Raw genomic sequence first — 17132 nt, forward strand, 5'->3', positions numbered from 1 at the left:
GGTTTCACGTTGGTTGTGTTGTCTTTCCTCGGACAGTTCTGAGTCCGTGTCTAGCGAGGGGTTGTCTCTATGGTGGAAGGGGTCCCCGGGGTGGTGGACCTCGGAGTGGCTGCTGGTGGTGTGTCCATCGGGCTCCCGGCCCCGCTGCTGGGTGTGACAGAGGAGCTGACTGCCGGCGTGTCCCCTTGCTGCGGGGCCTGCAGGGTCTGTCCACAGATGTGGTGGTGCTTTTCCCAGTCTTTGTGCTGGCAAAAGGAGCCACAGTATCGGGCTGTGTTACAGCCACTGCAGGTTTCACTTGCTTTACGGCCACAATTCCAGCAACTCTAAAGGAGATGGCAGAAGAAAGGGAGATCCCAAATGAATGCATGGTTGAGGCAAAAGTCTGATAAATACATTAGACAGTACCGTGCCCAACTATACCATTGCAGCTACACAGCTGGAATGCAAGCTTTAGGTGTATGTATGTGAATCTACGAGCTGAACACACAGAGGAGGCAGTGTTGGTTGATGAAATCATCATCCTAACTTTTCTGCTATCATTATAGCATCCAACAAATTAGAGGAAGAGCCTCCTTTCAATATTAACTCAAAAGTCCTTTCTTTTTAGGCTTGGCTATCTTCACATCTAGACTATTCCCTGTTCAAATATACTAACCAGCAATTTCTATATACAAATTGTTGTCCCTTTTAATACTGGTACCATGATGGCAGACACACATACACCATCCTAGACAGAAGCATCTTCCTTCCAGACACTAGCAGGAATCACAAAGGAAACACCAGACGTCTGCACTGGACTCAAGGAAATACAATGGAGTATGACAAAGGATTCAATTCTCGCCTCAATCCCAGGCTAGACAGGGTGAGGCAAGGCACTTGTAACCTTTCTGTGTGTTTAGTTCTTCTACTTCAGTTGTTAGGTGTAACATAACCAAATGCGAGGATGGTCTTAAAACAATCCCCTTCACCTCAGCAACCTGGAGGGCAGGATCCTTGGTTTGTTTTTGCTGATATTATAAACATCAGTGCCTCACCTATCAAGTAGATGCTAGATTAATAACTGTAAAATGAATAAATCAGATGAGGCCTAATGATTTAGTTTTGAAAAAGTGAGAAATTCTGAAACCAGATAAATAACAATTCTCATTGCATACAACACTTTCTGCCTGGTGCAACTCCTTTGCAACTTGAGGAAGTTCAAAGAGCAGAAGAAATTGCGGCTCATCTGTGAGTGAGAAGAACTAAACGCTGACCCTAGAAAGTCAGCTGCCCATCTCGGGTGGTGTCTTGCAAGATGTCAAAAAGGCACAGATGAGATTGCCTCAGACTATAAGATGAGCACCTCGTGAATCAAAGCACAGAGGTCAGAGAGCGAAGAACACCTATCTGGGACAGATCTTAGGGAAGTTAGATCAATGGGTAAGGGACCCTTTCAGAAGGGGACTGAACCTCAGAAAGCTGACTTTTAAAATGTTCATTTACATGGTTAAATGTCCCTAGCTCCTTTGGCAGTATCAATTCCACTGTGAAATGCTGTGCCAAGTGATCTTAACTTTCCGCCATGCAGCATTTTATTCTTCATCTTCCCTGGTTTTGACTATTCTCTTGCAAAACAAATTTCTCACTATAGTCTGGTAACTCCAACAAGCTGAGGGTATGTAGTTATGTTACAATTCAAATGAATTTTTTATTTATTTTTTATTTTTTTATTTTTTGATTCTTTTTTTTAAAATTTTTTATTGTTGGTTGTTCAAAACATTACAAATTTCTTTTTAAAGCCCTGATATAGATAAGTGTCCCCACTGTGTTCTCTATATTTGTTTTACTTTCAACATGCTGGTTATGTGGCTCAAGGTGGGTTCATGAGCCTACTGAAAAGGACCCTGTGGGATATCAGCCCATCCCCTGGCATGTAAGCCTTTACCACTGTGCAAAATGTGCACACAACTGTTAGCAGTCAAACTTAACTTTTCTAACACCTCGAGGCTTTTGAATGCCAGAAGGCTGCGAACTCAAGAATTCCGGTTTAAACTTTTAGAAAGAGCTTAGCTCTACATTCTTATTTCTTTACCATTCAGAAATTATGGCCCAATGGGGGGAAAAACACAAAGAATTTATGGTCTCAAACTCTACCCACTAGAGGCATTTATATGAACTCAGAGGAGATCTAGAAACTTGGTCGATACATAAATGTTAGAAGCAAAAACGAAGCTAAAATAAGCAGTACTGGAACTTAGAACAAAGTCAGTTTTTTCTACTTGAGTTAAAGTAAATATCTCAAAAGCTGTAAATCTGTTATCAGAGGCTTCATTATCATAACTAGAAGCCCTCTTCTCCCAAATTAATTCCACTGCATTGCATGGATGATGGTTCTACAATGATGTGAATAAACGTGGGCCCGATGCACCCTTCCAAGCAGTGAGATAGGACACTTCAGCGCTCTGAATGAAGTTTATTTCCCTGAGGTTTAACTTTTAGAAGATTGCCAGCTGGGTTCTGGAACAAACTCAGCAAATAAGCGATATTCCTAAATTACATCAGAAAATCCCAATTAGAGAACAGAGACCCAAATCCAAAACAATATTTTAAGGAAATTAAACATCTAATCTGAGTCAAGTGGCTTCTTTAGGAAATACCCTGGTGTGAGTCCTATCCGTTTTTTTGGCAGCGGCACATTTTGGCAGACACAAGGGTGGTAACTGCCCAATACTCAATGGCTCCTTCAGATTGAAATCAGATGTATGCAACATTCTCAATTTAAACTGATTAAACACACAGACTAAACCAGGTAATTACAAATGCATGTGTTGGGGAGTGGAAAGAGGAGACAGAATGGGGACTTCTTTATTTTTTAAAGTGTTTCCAAAGATGGGAACAATTTTACAAATAAAAAAAAAGTGGAACTGTTCCAAATACAGAAACAGATGTTTTGGATCGTGAAGCTGCTGGGAATTGAGGCTTCTTGCCTAGCATTGCCTGGTTCTGATCCAGGATTTAAGGGCTCTGGCTAGTTTTACCTCTAGTTCATTCTGATGTTGTTCGATTGTATTCATTTACCACCCACCACTGGGACAAAACAACCTTCGGCTCTAGGAAGGTACAACAGAGAACAAATTAAATGATCTGATAGCGGGGAAAAAAGAACCTTGCATATTTTTATTGCTCTTGACACAGTACTGCAATGAACATGTAGGGAACTTTAGCACATGTTCAACTAACAAAAATTTCCAAGTGCATATCCCTTTTTAAAAGCTCATTAGAAAACTGAAGATGCTTTCTCTTAATATCTCTCTTTCAGATGGCTTCACTGCATTTCCTGCTTCCTCCTGTAGGGCTGATGTCAGACCAGGGACACTCAGCCTCTGAAAAGTCATGATCCTAGCAAGAGAGATCAGCGCAGGATCCTGGGAGTACTCTAAGTGGGATCATGTTAAGTTTCCAAGCTTTCTTCAGCCCACAAAGGTGGAAGCTGCAAATTGTGTCTGTAACACACGGAGGCACAGCCGCAAAGGCAGGGATAAAGGTGGTCAACGTCTAATCGAATTTTACATGTTTCAGTTCCTGCTTTTTATAGTCAGATTAGTAGACCTTAGTAGTTGTTTTATTTTAAATAACTGAGCTTCTCTTTCAAGGTTCTCAGGAATGATGCTAGTGATTGAAATTACTGTGACAGTGTGTACAAGGTTCAGAAATACTCTTTTTACAGTACATTTCATTCCCTAAACTCATGTGGTTTAGAGTCTATAGTAGACTATACTAATCTATATTAGTCTATATTCCTTTTCTGGAATAAAGAATATTTTCTTCCCTGACTGAAAAATGAGAACAAGTCATTTGGCCAAAGCTGGGCTGTGACTCTGATGAAGAGTCTAAGGCTGAACCCAAACCTCCACTTCACTAAATATACTAAACATGAGGCTACGTATGGACATAGAGGTGATAGATTGAATCTTCTGGAGGCCATAGCTGCAAATCAAAGATTTTTGACTCTTTGTTTCCTATCAGCAATTCTTTTCTGCTCCAAAGAAAAACATTTCCTTTATCTTATTTTTGAAACACAGAATGGTCTTTCTGTCCTACCAACAAAATACATCCCTTCAAGTCCTTACTGTTGAAAAGGACAAGAGATTTTCTCCTGAATTACTTTATGTTTCTCTAGGTCTGACACAGAATGAATGCTCAGTAAATTTAAGTGGAAGGATTATAAGTTTAAAATTTTCCAAATGTGAAGAACTCTACAGAAGGCAACACATTGACTTAAATGCACACTGAAATCACATTATAAACTTGCATCTCACTTGACAATTGAAAATCACTGTCACATTCATTTTGCAGCTCAAGAAACTGAGGTCCCTAAAATTTTCAAAGTTAAAAAAAAACTTGCTCAAAATTACAAAGATAAGAAATGATACAGCCCAATATTTGAGTTCTTTAGGTATTTGGACTGCAAATCAAATTTTCTTTCCAAAATGCCATATTTTGTCAATTTCAGATTTTTTTAAATGTATTGTTGGAACAGAACAGATCTGATGGGCCCTTAATCCCTGAAAGTGGATGAAGGTTGGACCAGGAAATTGGAGGCATCAAGGACAGATGTCCTGGTGCGTAATAGAAAGGCACAGGCTGAGAACAAGGCTAACCTGTGTTCCATTCCAACTTCATCACTTAGTGGCTTTAGAACCTCAAGGCAAGTTCCTTAGACTCCTGGAGCAACAGTACCTGTAGAGCATAAATAAGAACTGCACAGGAGCATAAATAAGAACTGTGCAGGATTATTCAGGGTCATGTCAGTGCTGAGCAGTGTCTGAGGATCAGGAGGTCCAGAAGTGGCAGCAGAAGCCTCACTGGCTCCTCTTGGCTCGAGGTAGAAGAAAGCAAGAGTATATAAACCCCTGCTCCAGGCCCAGTGCCTCTCTGCCTTTACAGGAAGCTGGTGGCCCTGTCCAAACTGGATGCCTTCCCCACTGGCATGACTGCTACAGGGAATGAACGTCACGTTTCTTCCCTTTACTTCATTAGTAACTAAAGCATTTTTACCTCCATCCTCACCATCCTCAGACTTTCTAAAGATTAATCACTACTGAGCACTTCCCCATTCCTCCTTTTTAATGTTCCTGATTCTGATTTCCAAGATACTGCAACTCTCTTTCTTGTACTGTAACTTCCTCTTTATTTCCCTTTAAGTAGTTCTCAAAGGGGGAGGGCCAACCAACACATATCCCCCTTCCTTCCTCTGCTCCCTTGTCAGATCTGATTTCAACCCTCAGCTGTAAGTGAATGACTCCCAAAACCATTTGTCCATCTCATCTTCCTGAGCTGCATTCTCTCAATTCCCTGCTTTGGATGGAGCCCCACCAGGGTGCTCCTGTAAGTCAGTGTTCCCTGCACTTGACTCTGGAGCCATTCATCGGTAACGCCCACTCCCAAGACTTGAGCATTTGATTGCAAACTGCTCTACAGCCCCAGCAACCACTACACAAAGAACTCTACAGAACTCCACAGTCTTGACTTCTAGTCTCCATCCTGTGCTTTCTTATCTCATGGTTACTCCTGAATCTCCTCGGACCTCTCCTATTAGGATCATTTCTTAATTGCCCCCCCCCCATGTCTGTCTCTCTCTCTCTCTCTTTCTCTCTCTCTCCCCCACCTCATTGATCAAGCAAACTTTTATATATTAAATACTTGTCATCTAATGTCTATCCCTCAACCACCTTACAAAGTGGGTCACAAACATTATCCTAGTTTTGCAGGTGAGAAAACCAAAGCTCCAAGAAATAAGCAACTCAAAGTCAGTCCAAGGCCTGTTCTTTGTCCACTACCCCACGAACACCTATGAAATCAAACAGCAGGTCTTTTAATAAATAAAGCCAATATATAAAGAAAGCTAATGCTGACATTACATTCCTGGTGAAACACATATTTCACTATAAAAAGTACAGAAAGTATCATACTGCTTAGGTTCTGTCCCAAGTACAGAGTCATTCTAACTGCGAGTAATAATAATTATTAGTCTATAAACTGAAATAAAGCTAGGGAACTAGGAAGAAATAATTGAGCAGAGTCCAATGAAGAAACAGATACACTACTGCACAATTTGGGGAAAATAATTCCTACTACTGCCATGTGACTATTAAGAAGGTAGCTTACAAGGCAGGCAACCTGGGCTTAGGACAGCCCACGTGTACTGACTGTGAGATGCTAACAAGTGACCTAACTATTCCAAGACAACTTTCTTAACTGCAAATTGAAAAAAACAAACAAACAAAAATAAAAATAGCTCCTTACTCTGTCAGAGCTGGTATGAGAAGAAAGAGCTAAAGTATATGAGGTAGCTCTGTATCACACCTGGCACTGAACAGAAACTTATTATAGGTCTTCTCATTTCATCACAGGCAAAACAAACTTCACAGAACCCTTTTTAACCCTGCTGCTGAACCCCCCCATTCCTGGTGCCTGGGATGGACAGCCGGGTTCACAGAAGTGGTCCATCCCAGCAGGAGCACCCTGTTTACTCTGAGAAGCATCCCAGTTTGGATGATAAATTAAAATGGGTCCTCTGTCCCTCACAAGTAATACCCTGTGTTAGTCATGCCTGCTCTGGGCATTCTTCCCTCTGGTCTTCTCAGTGAAACATTTTCAGCTCTTCTCTCCTCTTTCCATATTTTCTCTATCCTATGCTGCCAACTTTTCAGAACCACAGGTTTTTCTAAGCATGAAGGGCATGACTAGCTCCTTTTTATGTGATGTGAAAACTAAGGTACAGGAGGAGAGCTAAATGCAGAAATTATAGAGCAAAGTAGTCAGATGTCTATACTTAAAACAAGCAGCACACTGGGACAGAACTCTAGTGTTCTAATTCTGAAGCACAAGTGCTTTCTCAAAGTCTCTATAAAGACCTTACACAACACACAAATACAAAATAATGTGTGTATTTATATCATCTACATGTATTTTTTTGCAGATGTGAATTATATAAATTATACACCTGATCATAAGAGGTGGGCTGATATCTACAAGAGGTGGCTTCAAATAAAGAGGGGGAAAAGGAGAAGGGGATGTTGTTCCAGGCACAAGTTTAGCATATACTGTGCGAAGGATGACTGTGGAAACTTGAATAAATTCAAATATGCAAAAAAATATGATTGTGTGAAATATGAGCAGATAATAATGCCTTGAGTTTTCACTCTTCAAACACTATATAATATTGTTGTTAAAACGGTTTTTAAACAACTCAGTTAGGCAGGTGAAGTGAAAGATGACTTGCTCAAGAACCCAAGATGGCAACAGAGGCTGGGCCAGAATCCAGTCTTGGGGCACTGCCCTTGGATTCCTTCTGCCACAGAGCAGATGATCATCCAATCAGCTGAACATGGCCTTTAAATGTTGTGACCATACAACATCATCCAGACCAGGACACCTGAAAGTGGAAGGAAGCACTCTGAGCAGCTACATGAGGATGACATGTATAAACTGGGACTGGCCTACTCAAGCCAGGATGCAGGGCCATCTTGCAGTTCACCTTCCAATGCACAGCCCCAGTTCTCACATTCGACAAGATGAACTACTTAAGCTTCTGTGCTCTATTTGTCCTTTCCAGTAAACAGAGAAGACCTGTCTAGCTGGATTCAATAATTGATTAGAACTTTTAAACGTTTTTAACTGGTGTTGCTTATGCATACATACAAAATAAGCAAAGGTTATCCTCCCCAGAACCCTTATACCTACGTTGGGTAGACTAAAGCCAGCAAATTTGTGAAAGTGGTTCAAGTAGAGTCAACTGATGTGTGTACCCTGAACCCTTTATGGCCCACTTCTTTCCTGACAAGCCCATTTTCTCTTGCCCATTCTATCTCCTGGGTTTCCAGCCAGCACACCCAATTTTCCCCACCCCAGCACCACTACCAATCATCTTCATCTACCCATCATCCTCCTGAAACACTGAGACAGTCCCTCTTTTACATTTCCTCTAATCTCTTACCACACTGCAGTCTGAGTGATCTTTATCAACACCCATCAGTCACAGGGCCATCTTGCTTCCAAAGACCAGCAAAGCTTCCTTTCCCATCCTCTCTCTTGTCCCCTGCACATGCCCACTGCCCCGGGAACCATCATAAGGTGGTGGGAGGTGGGGAGGGCAGCTGTTAATTCAGTCTTGATTAGCTTTAAGCACTGGAAGCCTTCACTTTAAACTTTATTATGACTCTTACAATTTGGTGATCCAACTCTCCCATTGAACTGTAGTTAACATGCATCGGTGACTTCTGTACCCTCAGTGCCAGCAATGTCCCTGATATATAATAAAAGCTCAGTAATTTGTTGAAAGAATAAATGAATAAATGAATGTAGTTTAATTCTATATGTAGCAAATAACCTACTTCCCTGGGTAGGTCACAAAAAGAAGGTCCACTAATTTCTGAATGCAGTTTTTAAATCAATAGCTGTTGCATTTAATGGGCATACATATATTTTTTCGAAGCAATTACTATCATGTCCAGGTCTTTTTTTTTTTCCTAAAAAAAATGAATCGTTCACAACGTGTCTGAATCACAATGCTATGTGGGCTGAATTTGGGGTTGAATGGTTAATATTTAAGATAAATCCTGAATAAAAAAACAGAAATTAGGTGAAAATTCTAAAATGTCCTGGACTAGACTAACAGATTCTCCTTCATTTTGGGGTTCAGCCATAGTAAGGGCACTCTCTTCTAGCCCAAGGAAGCCAGAGTTTTCTGCTGTCCAGAAAGAGCCCAGGGAACTGTTTAGACTTGAGATCTGTTCGATACAACATATTACAATGATAAAGACTGTTGTCAAAATCATATTTTTTTTCTGCATAGGTTTTAGAATAAAGACACAAAGCTTATAGATACTGAAGAAATACAGAATATTATTGTGCAAACGTAAAGACTTACTAATTCACAATTTCTTCTTAGACATTTGTCTTTAGATTTTAGGGACCTACAAAAAAATGCTCTTAACAGCCCTAAAACATTCATGTGAAAGTGGTAATATGAAGAATGACAAATGTGCCCTACAGTGTTACTAACTTATACAAGTTCTCTTCAAAAGATGCTAATGAAATTTTTCAAAACACATAAACACAAAACAAAGTCCTTATATATCTTAGCTGCTAGATGCCAATAAAATTGAATTTCTGTCTAGTTTAATTCGACAATGGAAAAGTCAGCAGTTAAAGGGTAGATAAACTTTCCTTTGTCCCTCTCTTCCTGAGAAACTTTCAAATGTTGAAAATCAATTCCTTTTGTCCCCTTGTTATTCATCTGCTACACATTAAATAGAAACTCTGGGCATTGAGTGATTCCCGCAGGGTCTTTCATCTACAGAAAAGCCTGGTACAAATTAAATTCTTACTCTCCCTCACAAATTATAGATATGTATTGTAGTAGACCATTGATTTATCAGTTCATGCCTTTGCAGAGTTCAGCTTTGTGAGACTAGCTAATTGTAGTCTTTTATCTAAAGTTACTTTAGGGTTGAGGATTGTGATGCTGTATTAATTAACATGGAACATTTCTTTGCTCTGATTTATAGGCTATATTGTAAAAAGTACCTTGTTACATTTTAGTTATTTACTTCCTAGATCCTTGAGTCATTCACACTATGTGTTGAGTGCATATGTGTCTATGTGTATGTGTGATCATTATTGCATGGGAATTACACCAAATAATATTATTTCTAATAGCAATGTAATGACCATCATGGTTATGACAAACATTATGAAAATACAGATTGTAAAATGTTTTAGAACTCTTTAGCTGATGCAAATATCATTTTATCATTAACTTTAGGCCTAATAGAACTAATTTGGATTCCAGTGCTGCAGTAGGTCTTTGGAGACCATAGCTTACAGAATACAGCTCTATTAAATCCCTTTAAGGAGGAAACAATCAATACACATGTACACATGCGCGTGCTCGCACGCGCGCGCGCGCACACACACACACACAGAGTCAGGTTTTGAGTGTCTCACTGATGGAGATGAAGCATTTCACCTTAATCTGATTCATCAAACATTTTAAAATCACTTTTGGCCAATAATTTTTCCTTAGGTCTTTAATAAAGAAACAAAATTTGACCAGTTCTTGGTCAATTCCACAAGTGCTTTCTGACTTTCCCAAATTAAAATTTTTTCCAAAAATTTTTATTTGTGATCTCCTGGATTGAAAAACGAGCAGTTTATAATGAAAACTGTAATGCTCACTTGGAAGCTCTACCAAATGCCTTACCTCACTCGAATCCTCCTGCTGATTGATAACCGCCAGTGCGTCCTCTGCCGCCTGCCGCTTGGCTTCTGCCACCGTGCGCTCCATCTTGGCTCGCTCCGTCGTGATCATGTCATGGGCTTTCCGCTCAGCCTCAGACACGGCCTTCTGCAGCTCGGTCATCGCCTGGCGCTTCACCTCATTGACGGCCTCCTCTGTGTGCCCATCGGGCGAACCAGACAAGAGAACATCTCTCAGTTCAGGACCTTGGACACTGATCCCTTTTTAACAGAATTTTATCCAACATGCATGACTCTCATCCAAATTATTGGGTGGTTCTGGCTAAGAAAATAGTAGATCTTTGAAATTCACTCAGGAGTGAGGATGTTTCCTTAACTTGTACTTCTGGAAGTATTTTTGAAATGCGTATAACATTGCTACAACTTTTCTACCAAACCAATGTCTCTAGAAATGAATCTGAGACCAGTGTATCATCAAGCGCAAGAACACCCACGGAAACCTTCCTGGATCATTCAGACACATAAAGAAGGTAGTCCACAACACTAAGATTATATAAATATAAAATGTTCACAGGTAAAGTTCTCAAAAAACAACAGAGAAAGAAGAAAAAATTTACATGTATCCAGATATGAGTGCAAATAATAATTTTGTTGGAAAAAATAAAAATGAGTGAAAAGGTAACTTGCCAATGAATACAGACCTTTTAAGTCAAGTCAATGAAACAGATGATCCAGTTTTCTTTAAGTCATTTTCTGAGTAATATAGATGTGCTTTTATAAAGCACATTTATAGACCTAATGATAAATTTAAAAAAAAAAATCTCCTATGTTTTAAGCAGTTGTCCATGGATTTCATCAAATCTACACCATGGTTCTGCATAACCAACTGTTGCACCAACAAACATGACTGAATCATATACTACAACCCAAAACCATCAGGCCTGAATGCAAACCTGCAAGGTGTCAAATTAGCTCTTTTTTTTTGGCTGTAGTAAGGGTGCAAATACTCAACTAATGTATAACATAAGATTGACAACTAAAACAAGTAATTTCCATTTAAAAAAATTAACGAACGTTCTAATTAACAAGGGAAAATATCCTCCTCCTGAATTAGTTTATCTAATTTTCATCTTTATTCAAAGCAAAATGACAATGATTAATTGAAAATTTAATAAGCAGTAATTATTAACTTGGCAAACCTAGTACCAATTAACACTCTATTAAAACTAATTATGACATGTTTCATTCAAGTGTTTGCACTTAATTGTTTCACCCACTTAAAAACCACCTTAATTAAATGTTCTGTTTAATTAAAAACATAGATTCCTAATAAAAATGTTTTACTGTAGATTAAAAACGTAAGAGATGTTAGTACTCCCTGGATTTCTTAAATTCCTAAGGTTTATTTTGCATATCTGTAGCCCATGATGTGAGGAGCATCAGAAGCTCCCTACCAGAAATCTGCTGCCTTGGCTTTTGTAGCTCTGTCACTTTGGCAGCATCAAACCTGAAATGCTTTCATTTGCAATTACTGTCCACTAGGTTTTACCAACTAAAGTTTAAGAGAAAGATCCAGACTGGAAATATTAACCAAAATATGTTAAGCCTTTGTTAGTTGCTTCAAGGTATGTGACTAAAATCTGGATAGAATCAGGGTATTCCAGACAGAACTTATAGCATATTCTTTACCAGGAGTCGAAAGATGCCTTTATTACCCCATCTTAAATGACTTGGGGCACCAGGGAAGGACTGCCCTTCTAACTACACAGCCAGGGTCTAATTTAGTTTGAATATTCAAGGTGAATTAAAATTCTATCTAAGTGGTAATACAGGACAATAATTTTTGCTTACGATCAAAGCTGTAGCTTGACTAATTGTATATGCAAATCAGGCAATTTATATTTAAATTATGCATTCCTATTCTAATCCCACAGGCATATACAGATCAGCAAAGAGAATTGGTAGGACATTTGCAAGGTGCTTGAATATTTATTACCAACTGCAAACATTCTCTGATCGTTTAAAAAGAAATATACTGAAGAAAACATTCAGTTGCAATTTTAAAACCATCTTTATGTTAGATTATTTTCCAGTTTTATAAAGATCCTTTGTAACTTCTGAGTTACATTTGTTGTCTTTGCTGTTGCTTTTAAAAATACTACTTTTAGGGAAAAACTGATGTGTTCAACATTTAGTAAGATTTCTAATCTTTAAAAATGTGCAATATTAATCTGTATTATTGGAGCAATGTGCAAAATCTGCATAGGGTCTGTAGATGAAATATATAGTTTAGTATTGGGCTGGGGTTGTGGCCCAGTGGTAGAGTGCTTGCCTAGCATGTGTGAGAAGGCACTGGGTTTGATCCTCAGCACCATATAAAAATAAATAAATAAAATAAAGGTATTGTGTCCACAACTAAAAAATATAATAGTGTAGTATCAATGTTCATGTCCTGGTTTTGGTAAATATTCTATAGTTATGTGAGAAAGAATATATTGTTCTTAGGAAATAAACATTAAAATGTTTAGGGTAAACTGACATTGAATCTAAAACTTATTCTCAAATGGCTGTGTGTGGGCATACACACACACACACACACACACACACACACATATGGTAAAGTGAAGAATCTGGGTAAAAGCTACAAGAAAAATTTTTATATACATTTTTGCAACTTTTATGCAAGTTTGAAATCACTGCAAAGTAAAATGGTACAAAAACTATATGACACAATTTCAAGCACAATATATACTTTCTGCAATTATTTTCCGTGTAAAAGGATGCATTGCTAGACTGCATCACATTTAGAACATTTTAGAGATCCACCACTTGGGTATTTTTCAAGTGCTTTAAATTTTATTTACTTTTGCTTCAAAGACAATGTGTAGTACTTTCATTGCAAAGACACACTTAATAGGTTTCTTCCTTTAAAAAAAAAAAAAGTGTTTTTGCACAGCCAATTTTAGAATCCTAGGGAAAAAAAGCTTTCAAATTTTAACAAGCTGAGTGCAGATGTCACATGATGCCCTTGGTGTCTTCTTCAGGTTGGCTGTCTTGACACTGAGAACACCAGTAATGTCTTTTAAGAAGCAGATATGGATATTATAAGCAGATGGATAGTATAAGCAGTTATTGGAGATTTCCAGGTAAAACTGCTATCCATACTTTAGAGATTTAATATACTCTCTAAAATTTAACATGCACCCATAGAAAACTACTCCCAACCACTACCACTGTTCTTAAGTGGCATATTAGGAGCACTACTGTGAGAATATGAATTTAATCTGCACTATTAACAAATCATCAATGATAGCCACATCTAAAAATTAAATAATCTAAAAACATTTTCTCGATGATTAACCTGTCTTAAAGAGTGCAGTAACACAACAGGAAAAAAAAAAAAAAAAAGCAGTGTTCTTTTTCTATTCTTTAAGTCCGCCAAACAAAAAGTGCATGAAGACTGGGTTCAGAGACCCACAAAACAGTTAAGAAAAATAATGGTAGATTCAATAGATTATAACATATCAAGTAGAAAAAACACTGATTAAGTGGAAAATACACAGCACAGTTCTGAATCTGCTTCCAATTGCTCACCACTTATGGTAGGACTTCCTTTGTGCTTAGCTATTCAAGTTGACTTTCCAACAAAGGTGGTATATTCAGAAAAATCTGTTCTCACTTAATAGCAGTCTAACAAAGACTTGAGCAGGTAATAGCACAGAAGGAATTTGGATTACACAAGACCTTACTGTCAACTTTTCTTTAAGAATTATCAAGAATTTAACTTAAATACACAGTAAGTAAGGGGAACAGGAAAAGACTCTCCCCTCTCAACATAAAAAGTCATCCTTCTGCTGTCCAAACGACAATTCTTTATGCCTCTTACTTGAATAAGATGCACTGTCAGCTTAAAAATGGAGAAGAAAAATGGTTAGGAGGAAGATGTAGCAACTCTCTCAGGTATCTGGCATTCAGCATATTTGAACAACTTGGAGAAATCATGTGACTTATTACCATAAATCAGGTAATACTATGTAGGTAAGCAACATACACATTTTAATATTTAAGCTGAATGAATCTATCTGATTTGCATATTGACAAGCAAGAGAACTTTCCAGTTCTTAATCTAAGCTACTGAACTTAGAGTACTATCAGATTTTAAAACTTCTTATCACACTTATAAAAACTGGTATTTCAGCCAGGCATCCCAGCTACTGTTGAGGCTGAGGCAGGAGGATCACAAGTTCAAGGACAGCCTTGGAAACTTAGTGAGACCCTGTCTCAAAATAAAAAAGACTGCGGATGTGGCTCAGTAGTAGAATGCCCCAGTATTACAAATAAATAATAATACATAAATAGTAAAAAACTGATATTTCTTAGAAAATCTATATTTGGATAAGATACAAGTGACCAGAGATTTGGCAAATTGCAGAGAACTACAAACACAGCTGAGTCAATCAAAACCCAAGGGAAGTCTTTTGTAGAAAAAACAACAAATAACCTTTGCCTTGATTCCTCCATTAGTGCTATCACCCCTACATCCATTTGACTCTGCACAAATGGCATTTCCCATTTTCCCACCTCAAATAGTCTAACAATTCTAACAGATGGAGTTATAGCAGCTTAGAACCTAGACAGGTTTTATGCAAGGTTTTGTGCAGCTGGAGTTCCACAAAGATTCTGCCAGATCTGAAATTCTTTAAGCCCAATAATCAGTTAAGGGGTCAGGAGAAGCTTCAAATCTACTGCAAAATATAGAGCAATACCTCTCAATGGAAAGCAGACAGTGCATATGGCAAGGAAAGACAGAAGGTTAGCAACTTTTGTCATTCAACTTAAAACATAATTTAGCTCTGATCTATGAATATTAACTAGCACAAAAGATCAATTTTAAAGCTAATTGTGAACAAAAATTCTTAACACGTTCCTTAACAAGTCAACTGATTTGATGTGATTTTGTTTTTGAAGAGCAAAATGCTGAAGTATGCAATTTAATTTCTTTAAACACTGGATTTTTTTTTTTTCATCAAAGAAAACTGCATGTAAGCTAAGACCTCCTATGCCAAATTCCAGCCTGAAACCATTATAGCTCCTGAAAAAAAAGGGGTTTATAAAGGAAATATTGCCAGCCTTTCAATTATAATGGCACTAGCAGATGCTACTAAAATAAAAACTATTTCATGTTTTAATCAGGGCTGGTCTAAGAATATTAATGAGGTTTTTTTTGGTTTTGTTTTGTGAGTTTTTTTTTTGTTTTGTTTTTGCTATTGTTGTTAGCAGTAAAGTCCTTTCTTGTCATTCTTCACATCACTGCATTAACAACTGCACACAGCTGCCAGAACACTAAACTCGTGTTTTTAAACAATTCTTACCAGCTTTCTTCCAGATCTCCTCTGGCACATATCCAGATGCAGGCCTGTGAAGGAATTCCCGATGCGCATCTATGAAGAGGGTGGGAAGCGGGTAGAGAGAAGGGAGAGCACCATCAGCATCCTCACATCCTTATACAGAGTGAAGCAAGCAATGCCCTTCTCTTGGCTTTGCTACAAAAATGCAACTTTAAAAGGCTGAACATTTCATTTCTAGAAAATACACAAAAATAGCAAGACCAGTCATCAAAGCCCAGGGAAATAAGAGGGCCATTGGTCTACATGCCTCATGAACATGCCTACATGTTCAAATCCAAAGCAACTTTCTTTCTTTAAAACGTATGCTGTTTGGGGACACTTCTCAGATTCTCTCACTGTGAGGATTTCTATAGGTATGTTTTATATTGTTAAATAGATTATATTTTTAAACTTTTCCTTTCAAGAGTCAAACTGATTGTTTAAAGAAAAAATAATCAAATGTCAGGATAATATAATTCCCACAGTGCTCCAATACTACTATCTTTCAATAAATGGTCAGCCCTACTTGATGGCTAACCAGTTCTCACACCTAATTACTTCTTAAAAATCTCACTAAGCATCAATATTTTTCACATGAATTAGATTATATGGATTTGACATCAGTGGAAACTAGAAAGACTCATTAGAATGAATTCACAGACATTCAGTTCACCAAACAAAGTTTGGTAGGTGGCTTCCAGGAAAGGAAATAATGTATTGATGACAACTTTTAAAGAATTTTAAAGGATAAAACATTTTAACTGTTTTGCTTCTTATGCTGTCAAATTTTAAAGGTTTGAGGAAACTCATAATAAAGTAGATACAGGAATGCTAACTTTCAAAAGCACATGTTCACAGAAATGGCATGAACATCTTATATTTTTATATAATGCTTGAATATATAGAGACATCTATAGCTAAAATCTGCATGTCATGTCTTCCATATTGGATTTTTTGGGGGGAGGTGGGTACTGGGGATTGAACCCAGGGCACTTTACCACTGAGCTACATCCTCAGCCCCATTTTGAGACAGGATCTCCTTCAGTTGCTTGGGATTTCCTTAAATTGCTGAAGCTGACCTTGAACTTATGATTCAACCTCCCGGGTTACTGTTATTACAGGTATGTGCCATGGTGCCCAGCCCATATTGAATTTTCAATGAAAGCCTATATATTTGGGAAGATTTTTAGGATGAAAATAATCAACACTGTACTTCTATAAAATATAATAATTATTCAACCCATGATAAATTTCAAGTAGAACTGAAGTTTTCTCTACATTTAAAAGAAATGCCAAGTTAACAGACTGATATTTTAAAATAATACTTTATCTAATGATATGTTGAAGGTCAAAAGAAATTCAGTCCAGTATCCTATATTTTATGCAGCTACAGAACATGAAGAAAAAGAAAAAGCACAATCAATTTAGTTAAGTGTATGTCATTACATTTAAATGGTATAAATACAAATGAGTGTTCTGAATCCAAGCATGGTATATAGT

At 37.9% G+C, this 17132-nt stretch overlaps 1 protein-coding gene across 6 annotated transcripts in view; it reads right to left on the bottom strand.

Annotated features, from left to right (window-relative positions):
• Window positions 1–17132, bottom strand: part of Runx1t1 (RUNX1 partner transcriptional co-repressor 1) — a 140786-nt gene that overhangs the window by 5164 nt on the left and 118490 nt on the right. For all 6 annotated transcript variants that reach the window (XM_046464869.2, XM_046464871.2, XM_058585610.1 and 3 more), the window contains 3 exons: window positions 15618–15686; window positions 10250–10440; window positions 1–326 (listed from right to left, as the gene is read on the bottom strand). The exon at window positions 1–326 is cut by the window's left edge and continues 5164 nt beyond it. In XM_046464869.2, coding sequence (XP_046320825.1) covers window positions 51–326; window positions 10250–10440; window positions 15618–15686 — 536 coding nt within the window. In that variant the 3' untranslated portion in view covers window positions 1–50. The remainder of the gene's footprint in view (window positions 327–10249; window positions 10441–15617; window positions 15687–17132) is intronic.

This window comes from Marmota monax, unplaced genomic scaffold, assembly GCF_021218885.2.
Source record: "Marmota monax isolate L192 unplaced genomic scaffold, Marmota_monax_Labrador192_F-V1.1 WCK01_AAM20220418_F8-fsc00003, whole genome shotgun sequence".
NCBI lineage: Eukaryota > Metazoa > Chordata > Mammalia > Rodentia > Sciuridae > Marmota > Marmota monax.